We start from the raw sequence: 10716 nt of genomic DNA, 5'->3' as shown, positions 1-10716 counted from the left end.
TGGGAGGCTTGCTTGAGCCCAGGAATTCAAGACCAGCCTAGAAACAAAGGGAGACCCTGTCTCTACAAAAAAATAAAAAAATTAGCTGGTCATGGTGGAACACATCATAGCCTAGCTACTTAAGAGGCTGAGATAGGAGGATTGCTTGAACCCAGGAGTTTGAGGCTGCAGTGAGCTGTGATCATGCCACTGCACTCCAGCCTGGGTAGCAGAGTGAGACTCTGTCTCAAAGAAAAAAAAGAAAAGGCCCTCTTGGTCTTGGGCTGCATCAGCGTTTCACAAACTCCTATCTGGATCCCAAAGCTTAACAAAGGCACTTTTGTCTGTGGATGCCTGTTAACTTACTGTTGCTATGGAGGGATATCTTGTCAACATCACTCCGCTATTGTTTTTATTTGGAGGTTTTAAGTATGGTTAAAGTGTAAATAAGGTTGGGTACAGTGACTCACACTTGTAATCCCAGCACTTTGGGAGGCCAAGGCTGGTGGATCACCTGAGGTCAGGAGTTCAAGACCAGCCTGGCCAACATGGTGAAACCCTATCTCTTCTAAAAATACAACAATTAGCCAGGTGTGGTGGCCTGTGCCTGTAATCTCAGCTACTTGGGAGTCTGAGGCAGGAGAAACACTTGAACCTGGGATGTGGAGGTTGCAGTGAGCCGAGATCGTGCCACTCTACTCTAGCCTGGGCAGCAGAGTAAGACTCCATCTCAAAAAAAAAAAAAAAAAAGTAAGTGAATGCTAAATTGATAATGGGTAGACTGTGGTTTGTACTGTATTAACTTAGTTAAGCTAGAATTATGTTCCTCAGAATCTTTTTCTATGTATACTTCTTGGCTGAAGATGGCCTAAAGAGGAATTTGTGCAATATTTAGAAAGCAAAATCTAAGCAGAGGCCATTATTCTGTGAAGGTAATCTGCTCAGATGTGGAAACACACTATAGAGAGGCCAGTGGATTCCAGTTTGTCCTCACTCCTCTGCCCTATGTCCAGTTCTTTTCAGAGTGCAGTTCTCCCTCCCAACTGCTGATCCTGTGGGCAAACAGTGGCCCTGGGTCTGCCACCAGATGCTTGGCAGCACAGTCAAAGGCAGTTGCAAGCTGGGTGCAGTGACGTGCTCCTGTGGTCCCAGCTACTTGGGAGGCTGAGGCAGGTTGCTTGAGTCCAGGAATTAAATTGTAACCCAAGTAGAATAGTGTGACTCTGTCTCAATAAAATAAAATAAAATGAAAATAAAATAGGCTGGACGCAGTGGCTCACACCTGTAATCCCAGCACTTTGGGAGGCTGAGGCAGGTGGCTCATGAGGTCAGGAGTTTGAGAACAGCCTGGCCAAGATGGTGAAACCCCATCTCTACTAAAAATACAAAAAAAATTATCCGGGCGTGGTGGCTGGTGCCTGTAATCCCAGCTATGTGGGAGGCTGAGGCAAAGAATTGCTTGAACCCAGGAGGTGGAGGTTGCAGTGAGCCAAGACCGTGCCACTGCACTCCAGCCTGGGCGACAGCGAGACTCCATCTCAAAAAATAGAAATAAAATAAATAAATAAAAATAAAATACATTTTTAAATGTTATCCCATATTTCCAGGCTAGGAAACATGGAACTACATTGTACACCCAAAGGCAGTTGCTGCTGAGGCACAGCTTCCTGTAGATATTCCTACAAGCCTTTCCTCTACAGTCTTACTGTGGCAGTTGGACAAAGTGGTTTCTCTAGTTATTCACTTTTAAAAAAAAGTTTTACTTTTTATTTTTATTTATTTATTTATTTTCAAAAGATCTCTTGGTCAGAGTTTCAGATTACCTTGCTGGTGACTCCTCTGATTCTCCAATTTCTCTCCCTAAACTTCACTTCCTTGGCTCCTCTTACAATTGTGTAAGATATAATAATTCCAGTAATAAATCTCTTACCCCAATCCTAAAAGTAGTTCTTCCCTCACTGAACCCTGACTGGTAGAAATAGGGAAAGTCCTGATGGAATTTGAACCTGTTACACCTGTTCCTGAGACCCAGTTACAACCTTGTACTTCCTACATTTAATTGTTCAAACATTATTTGGATTCTGTTTACGAAACAAAACTTTTCTCCTCAAGCCAATTCGAGTTGCTTTTCAGGTATATGTAATCAAAAAATCTGTAATTAATACCCCATGTCAGTGTCAACTGTGGGTCTCTTACATGCCTGCATGTCTGTGAGCAGAAACAGACTGCCTATGTTCCAAATTATCTTTTCAAGGATGTTCATATAGTGAACCCTGGAAGAGAGAGACAGTGGCTCCCTCTGGTACAAAGGGCATGTATGCATTACCGTCCATTTGAAAATATTTGGTTCCCTAAACTCCTTCTTGTAATGCAACCCACTGTTGGTGCAGGCATTATCTTGACCCTCTTTCACACCAGCCTGCAGGAACTGCGGGCCCAGGAAATAATGCAAAAGGATGTCAAAAATGATGATACTCTGATTACTGTTATTGCTATGAACAATAAGCTGCCCCTTGTTTCTAACCCAAAAGACATAAAACTGTTGCAGGATACCTTGTCAGCTTGCATAAAGAGTGAAATCTCAGATCCTTTATAGTTCTTGAAAATGAGATTACTCTAGACTGGCATAATTTCATAAGTATTGTTCACAGGACTTTTCAAATAGAACAGTGTATATACCTATGATATGGAGTAAGATTTTAATAAATGAGTAAATGTGTTAAGTTTTTAAGAAATACATTCCATTTATGGCCTGGTGTGGTGACTCACACCTGTAATCCCAGCACTTTGGGAGGCCGAGGTGGGTGGATCACTTGAGGTCAGGAGTTCAAGACCAGCCTGGCCAACATGGTGAAACCCAGTCTCTATTAAAAATACAAAAATTAGCTGGATGTGTTGGCACATGTCTGTAGTCCCAGCTACTCAGGAGGCAGAGGCAGGAGAATTGCTTGAACCCAGGAGGCGGAGGTTGCAATGAGCCGAGATCGCGCCATTGCACTGCAGCCTGGGTGACACAGTGAGACTCTGTCTCAAAAAAAAAAAAAAAAAAAAAAAAAAAAAAAGAAAAAAGAAAGAAATTCAATTTATTATATTATTATGGAATAACAATTACTTTATATGCATAAATCTATTTATAATTTGTAATATAAACAAGAATTTGGTCAGGCAGGATGCTTTGATTATAGTAATAGAAACAAAGGTCTTTCTAGTTTATGCCAAAAGGGGGATTTCTTATAAAATTACAAGGATACCTTAACAAAGCAAAGAACAACAGCTGAAGCGAGGCCTTAGAGACTGTGGCCAGTAATACAAATCGAATCTTGCTAGCTTAAGCAAAAAGGAGATTTTATAATTAGGATACAAGAATACCCTACCAAGCCAAGAGTAGGCATTATAGCCATACTTCATGAAGGGCTGGGACAAGGGAAGAGAGCATTGTTAGAAAGTCAGAAATCACACTCTTCTAATCTCTCGTCTCCAGTTTTCACTTTGCAAATGTTTCATTGCCCCCTCACTGCATATTTGGTGTTTTTGTTTATTTTCCCTTCCTAAGCCACATGGTAGGAATGGCAACCCATAACTCCCCAGTTTGTATTTCCTCTATTCCAGAGAAGAGTCAGATGAAAGCCAGAATCTCTTACCTCCAACCCCAAATTCCTAGGGAAGTTTTAGGACATCATCAAAATTAGAAATAACTCCCTTCTCTGGGATTGGAAGTAAAACAGAAGTTTCAGGACACCAAGAGACAGAGGACAATTACAATTTTTGTTTTTACTGCCTCTTATAGAGCTTGAACTTACTTAGATTTTGGTGAGGATAGCTGTAGATGTGCTGGAACCCACAGCACACTGTGTGAAAATGACCAGGTGCTTCAAAAGAGAGAGCAGTTCTAACTCCTTTTACGATTGCCCTTGGAATAGGAATGACAGGCCTGGGTAATGCTATAAACGTATTTGAGGGAGAGTTCTTTGCATTTATTGTAGGAGGTATGATTTATCTCTCAGGAAGGTATGAATAGGTCTTAGTATGGGTAATTTAAGCACAAAAGCTAATATGCTTGTTAATGAGTCATTTTTTCCCAAGGGGAGGAAAAATATTAATTACATGGAGAATGTTTAGGAAGAAAAAGAAAAGAAAAGATTACATAGTAAGTGTCAGACATCCCTCAGAACTGTAAATAGAAATTTGACCAAGGGTCTTATAGACTGGAGAGAAACTCTAAATCATCTAGCGTGAGTGAGGTGCCTGTAAGCATTTTTATCATAGTAGGGTGAGGGTGAGGAACATTCTGAGAAATAGAGATAGGAAAGGAAAAAGAAAATTATTTTCTGAATTCTTTTTTTTTTTTTTTTGAGGCAGGGTCTTACTTTGTTGCCCAGGCTGCTGGAGTGCAGTGGCATATTCTCCACTCATTGCAGCCTCAACCTTCAAGGGGTCAAATGGTCCTCCCACCTTAGCCTCCCAAGTAGCTGGGACTACAGGCATGTGCAACCACACCAGGCTAATTTTTGCATTTTCTGAAGAGACAGGGTCTCACTATGTTGTCCAGTCTGGTCTCAAAGTCCTGGGCTCAAGCAATCTGCCCACCTCAGCCTCCTAAACTGCTGGGACTACAGGCATGAGCCACTGTGCCTGGTCTATTTTCTGGATTCAGCATTTCAAGCTATCTTACAGGAGCAAAATTATACTGCTTACTAAAAGCATAACATGGTAATATTTGAATTATAAGTAATTTATGTGTTTTAAATTCAGAAAAACTAATATATTCCACCCAGCCCTACCCACATCGAAATAAAACTGAAAACATCAAAAGTATAAGGAAGTGCTGTGGATATTTTATTCAAAAATATATATTTTTTCTGGCCAGGCGTGGTGGCTCATGCCTGTAATCCCAGCACTTTGGGAGGCCGAGGCAGGTGAATCACTTGAGGTCAGGAGTTCTAGACTAGCCTGGCCAACATGGTGAAACCTCATCTCTACTAAAAATACAAAAATTAGCTGGGTGTCGTGGTAGGCGCCTGTAATCCCAGCTACTCAGGAGGCTGAAGCAGGAGAATTGCTTGAACCCTGGAAGCAGAGGTTGCAGATCACGCCACTGCACTCTAGCCTGGGCAATAGAGCGAGACTCAGTCTCAAAGAAAAAAGTATATATTATTTTTGTGCTGAAAAATTTTAAATATTTTTCTCTTATTTGTTGACATACACTCATTTTACTTAATACGTCTTTGGATGAGAGTTAAGCTTAATGTTCATGACATCACTCTAGTTCTTCCTAATTTTGTTTCTAGAAATAAGAACCAGTAAGGGAAGTAGAGCCACTCTATTGTAAAGAAGAAAAAAAGTAATATTAGTATGGACATGTTAAGAGACTCAGAAGCTGATAATTCAGTTTCAACTTTACCCGATTTCAGTGTATACAAGGTTTCAAAAGAAAAAAGTCATTCCGTATTACGTGGAAAGTTTTGTATTTCAACCTCTGTGTTTCTTCATGAACATTTTCCCTTAATGTGGTCATCTTTTTGATCATTATAAAGTGTCATTCAGTACATTTTCAGCACCCTCTTCTAATGAAATGGTTGACAGGTATGCAAATACTTTTTCCATTAGAGGTTCCCCGAGAGAAGGCATTGGAGAGTTCCTTTTCACTAGAGAATCATCAGAAAACCAGTCATCAGCTGCTTCTACACTTCGGCTGTAATAAGACTCAGATGGCAATGTTGATAAGCTTAATGTAACATTGCTGCGATTTGTTGCAGAGCTGGTCTCTGAGGGATCACAAATGACACTTTTTGTTGCAAGGCGGGATTCATCTTTAGAATGGTCTTTAATTGCTGTAAAAACATAGATTTACTATGAATATTATATATTCATGAGCCAACTCTTAATTATAAGGACAATGTCAGAATGGGCAGGATAATGCTATAAAGAAATAGTTGCTATCATCATCCACACAGTGTTATATGTAATTAGGAATTAGCAATATTTTCATGATAATCAAGAATAGAAAAGACTATTCTAAATGAAATCAACCTGCTTAAACAGAAAAAGACTAATTAGGCTAGAAATGTTTCAAAATGTTCCTTAAAATCAGAAAAGACTGATTGCCTTGTTTTAAAAATAAATTTTAACAATACTGGTATAACTAATAAACTATCATTTATTGCTTACTCAATCTGTGTAAATATTGCATTACAAATTCAACTTTCTGAGGAAGAAATAATTATTTATGATATTAGAAATAACTACTACAGTAATCTTTAAAACTCAAAACCAAGTAAAAACCATTTGTAAGATACATGGTTTCTACTTGGAGCAAAGGATTTTATAACTAATTTGTTTCATTTTAAAATAAGGACAACTCAACATCAAAAAAGAAAAGTACATGCCTCCTTAGGCATGTATTAGAAAATACTTGGTCTGCATTGGGAAGGGTGTATGAATTGGCTTTATACCAATAATAGTAACAAACCTTCCTGTAGAGACTTTCAATTTACAAAGCATTTTGATATACTTCTATGTCTTATTTATACTCTTAATAATTCTTCAAGGTAGTTACTGTTAGCACCACTTCATGAAAATAATAAACAGACTTAGATAAATGACCCATTACAGATCAGATACAAAATAGATTTTAGCCTAGATTCTCATTCTTTGTCTCATGCTTTTCCCATTATAATATTTAGGCTGCACATTTGCCATTAAGATATGCTGTTTTAGAAAATACAATATCTATAAAATATTCTATAATACCTTTTATAACACTTCACATATTAACTTTTCTTTTTAAAAAACTTCTGTATAAGGCCATTCTTGCAAACATATCTTTTTTTTTTTTCTTTGAGACAGAGTCTTGCTCTGTCACCCAGGCTGGAGTGCATTGGCATAGTCTTGACTCACTGCAACCTCCGCCTCCCAGGTTCAAGCGATTCTCCTGACCCAGCCTCCCAAGTAGCTGGGATTACAGGCCTGCACCACCACACCCAGCTAATTTTTGTATTTTTAGTAGAGACAGAGTTTCACCGTATTGGCCAGGCTGGTCTTGAACTCCTGGCCTTAAGTGATCTGCCCACCTCGGCCTCCCAAAGTGCTGGGATTACAGGCATGAGCCACCACGCCCGGTCTAAACATATTAACTTTTGTATTTTCTACATTTTTAAAGCTCTGTAAAATATCTTGTTATCTTTTATATTCAGCATCTCTAAACTTACGTAGGAGGTAATGTTTTGAGGTACTAAGATGTGATATGCAATATCTTTTTATCCTCAAGCATTACTGTTAGACATTGACTATGGTAACTTTGGGTACAAATAAGAGATAAAAATTAAAACCTCACATTTTAGTTTAAGATATGATATTGCAAGTTTCATTTTTTCTAAAAAATTTATGCCCTTTTACATAATAATAATGCTTCCCTTACATTTCATACCATTAAGATACTTAAATGACATTTAGGATAACCTCTTGATTCTTCAAGATGTGAATTGCTAAAGTTCATTAAGATTTCTTCTAATAAATTATTGAGAAAAAATACCTTTTATATGTGCTGCTTCCTTTTTTCTTTGCTCCTCCTACATTAAAAAAAGTTATTTGTATTTTAAAATCAGAGTAGTTTTTATATAAGTTCTTTCATATATTTTATATAAGAGTAACACATTTTGACATTATAATTTTTTAATGGAAAATGTTTCTTTCCACAGTAAGAATTTCTTTCACCAAAATATATTGAGAGAAAAGAAAAAGTTGAAGTATCATCTGAAATGAATTTGGATTGGTCCAAAGAGGCGGTCTTCAGGATAAGGAATAACAGTTCAAATAGGATTCGTTCTCTCCATCCTCAGCAACCTGGTCAGAACTAGAGGAGGCTAAAAAATCATTAGAATCCCTAGACTTGTTTAATGAACTAACAGCAATAATAACAAAAAAGTGAATTCTGGTTGAAGGTCTTTATAGAAATAGGAATATTATTTTTATTTTTTTAGAGACAGAGACTTGCTCTGTCACCCAGTCTGGAGTGCAGTGGCATGATCATAGCTCACTGCAGCCTCGAACTCCTGGGCTCAAGCGATCTTCCTGTCACAGCCTCCTGAGTAGCTGGACTACAGGTGCGCGCCACCATGCCTGGCTTGGGAATATTTTTTTATCACAAATAAAACATTGTTTAAACAATATATTCCAGATATGTTCTGGGAATTGTAGTGGTGTAGTAGTTCTCAAACTTTAGGGCATTAGAATTACCTGATGTGCATGTTAAAATTCTGATTCTTGATTATAATATCAGACTCTTCTGAAACAGATTCTCTAGAAATGGGGTTGGGAATATGCATTGTAACACATTCTGCAAGTGATTCTAATTCAGGTTTTTCTTAGATCACTAGATAAACAATAGGCTAAAGCATAGAGCGTTTGGGATGGAGTGAGTGAAGATGAAGCTGGAGACATTTCATGTCTTATGTTGTGGGAGAAAATGTGTCAGTGCTCTGTGCTGATCTGCATTTGCCTGTCTCCCAAAAAAGCTTATTTGGGATACTTATATTCATTTTATTAGAATAAACCTCTTTTTTTTTTTTTTGAGACAGGGTCTCATTCTGTCACCCAGGCTGGGGTGCAGCGGCATGATCACAGCTCACTGCAGCCTCAAGTTCCTGGGCCCAAGTGATCTTCCTGCCTCAGCCTCCTGAGTAGCTGGAACAACAGGTGCATGCCCACCATGTCTGGTTAATTTTTTAAATTTTTTGTACAGGTGGGGTCTCACTTTGTTGCCCAGGCTGGTCTCAAACTCCTAGCTCAAGTGATTCTCCCACCGTAGCCTCCCAAAGTGCTGGGAATTACAGGCATGAGCCGCTGCACCCAACCAGCACTTTTTACAAAGCCAACTTTAATTCTTTGTCACTTTCACCTTTTATTAACAAATGCCAGTATGGGCTTCCTGACCTTACCTTGTCTAGATTTAAGACCAATTCATTCTGTGACTCCTGTATAAATTACTTTAGAATATTCCTTCTCAGAGTTTGATGTGCTGACAGATTACCCTGGGAGCTTGTTAAAATGCAGATTCTGACTCGGTAGGTCTGGGTTGGAGTATAAGAGTCTGCACTTCTAATAGGCTTACCTAGGTAATGTTGATATTGCTGATCTGGGAACCAAAGACTAAGGCCCTAGACTGATTAAAATTCTACCCAAAATAAGGGAATGACAAATGGGCATTCTTATATACTGCTACATGTACACAGGTAGAATTTTTTTTAGTGAAACTTAATAAACCCACTTCTAGAAATTTATTATGCCAAGTAAATAATTTAGGTTTTGTATAAACATTCAGCTACCAGAATATTCACCCAACACTGTTTTTTAAAACCTGCAATTTCAAATCCCAAGCATATGGCTGGGTGCAGTGGCTCACGCCTGTAATCCTAGCACTTTGGGAGGCCATGATGGGTGGATCCCTTGAGCCCAGGAGTTAGAGACCAGCCTGGGCAACATAATAAAACCCCATCTCTACAAAAATACAAAAATTAGCCGGGCATGATGGTGCATGCCTGTAGAGCCAGCTACTCTGGGGGTTGAGGCGCAAGGATCTCTTGAGCCCAGAAAGTCATGCCTGCAGTGAGCCATGATCGTGCCACTACATTCCAGCCTGGGTGACAAAGCAGGGCCTTGTCTCAAAATAATTAATTAATTAATTAATTATTAAAAAATCCCAAGAGTAAGGAAATAGCTAAATGCATTATGATACATAGATATTAATACAATGTATATTCTTTCAACTGTTAAAAATGATGCTATATATCAGTAGTTATGAAAAAATTCAGAAAATGGTGGGAATGTATCAAAAAGACAGAAGAACAATCTTGAAGCCGTACCTACTAACTAGATTTGGGAAAATTTGGGCATCTAAATAACAGTAGTGATGGATTATAATCTACTGAATGAAATAGAAATCCACAAATCCATAGTGGTAATAAAACGACAGAGAAGGGACAGCTGCTTCCTTACATTCACAGAATGCTAAATGACAATTGTGGATGGGAATGGCAGAGCTGGAAAATCACCATTTTGCTACAGTTTAGTTAAGATTTACTCAGGCACAAATAATTTTTATAGCTAGAGAGTAAAGTTTGACAAAGAGAAGGATATCTGTGTGGTTTCAAAGTGTCTTCACACAGGTCGTTTATTTATCGCAAAGGTAAAATATAGGAATAATACAGTGTGGCAAAAACAAAAAACAAACATCTTGATTGTGCGATCAATCTATAATCTCTAATTAATAATACTCAGGAGTGAGGCTGGCACGGTGGCTCACACCTGTAATCCTAGTACTTTGGGAGGCTGAGGCAGGTGGATTACCTGAGGCCAGGAGTTTTGAGACCAGCCTGGCCAACACGGTGAAGCCCCATCTCTACTAAAAATACAAAAATTAGCCAGGCATGATGGTGCACACCTGTAATCCCAGCTACTTGGGAGGCTGAGGCATGAGAATCTGGGAGGTGGAGGTTGCAGTGAGCCAAGATTGCACCATGCCACTCAAGCCTGGGCCACAGAGTGACTCTGCCTAAAAACAAAAATAAAAAAACAAAAAATAATAGCAGGAGTGAACCAGAGAATATCACTATAGCTACCAGGTACATTAAATAAATAATAAGGGCATATTATGAACAACTTTATACCAATAAATTAGACAACTTAGATGGTGTGGAAAATCCCTTGAAAGGCACAAATTACCAAAACTCATTCAAGGAG

General features: G+C 38.7%; 1 protein-coding gene across 3 annotated transcripts in view; it reads right to left on the bottom strand.

Annotated features, from left to right (window-relative positions):
- Positions 1-5431: 5431 nt before the first annotated feature.
- Positions 5432-10716, bottom strand: part of C1H1orf185 (chromosome 1 C1orf185 homolog) — a 49463-nt gene continuing 44178 nt past the window's right edge. For 2 of the 3 annotated variants that reach the window (XM_050802440.1, XM_050802451.1), the window contains exons 4-5: positions 7511-7547; positions 5432-5810 (exon numbers count right to left, since the gene is read on the bottom strand). In XM_050802440.1, coding sequence (XP_050658397.1) covers positions 5506-5810; positions 7511-7547 — 342 coding nt within the window. In that variant the 3' untranslated portion in view covers positions 5432-5505. The remainder of the gene's footprint in view (positions 5811-7510; positions 7548-10716) is intronic. The other variant, XM_050802461.1, reaches the window with a different exon arrangement.

Source organism: Macaca thibetana, chromosome 1 (assembly GCF_024542745.1).
Source record: "Macaca thibetana thibetana isolate TM-01 chromosome 1, ASM2454274v1, whole genome shotgun sequence".
Taxonomy (NCBI): Eukaryota; Metazoa; Chordata; class Mammalia; order Primates; family Cercopithecidae; genus Macaca; species Macaca thibetana.
Note: the sequence above shows the minus strand (reverse complement) of the source record. Positions and strands in the feature narration are given on the sequence as shown.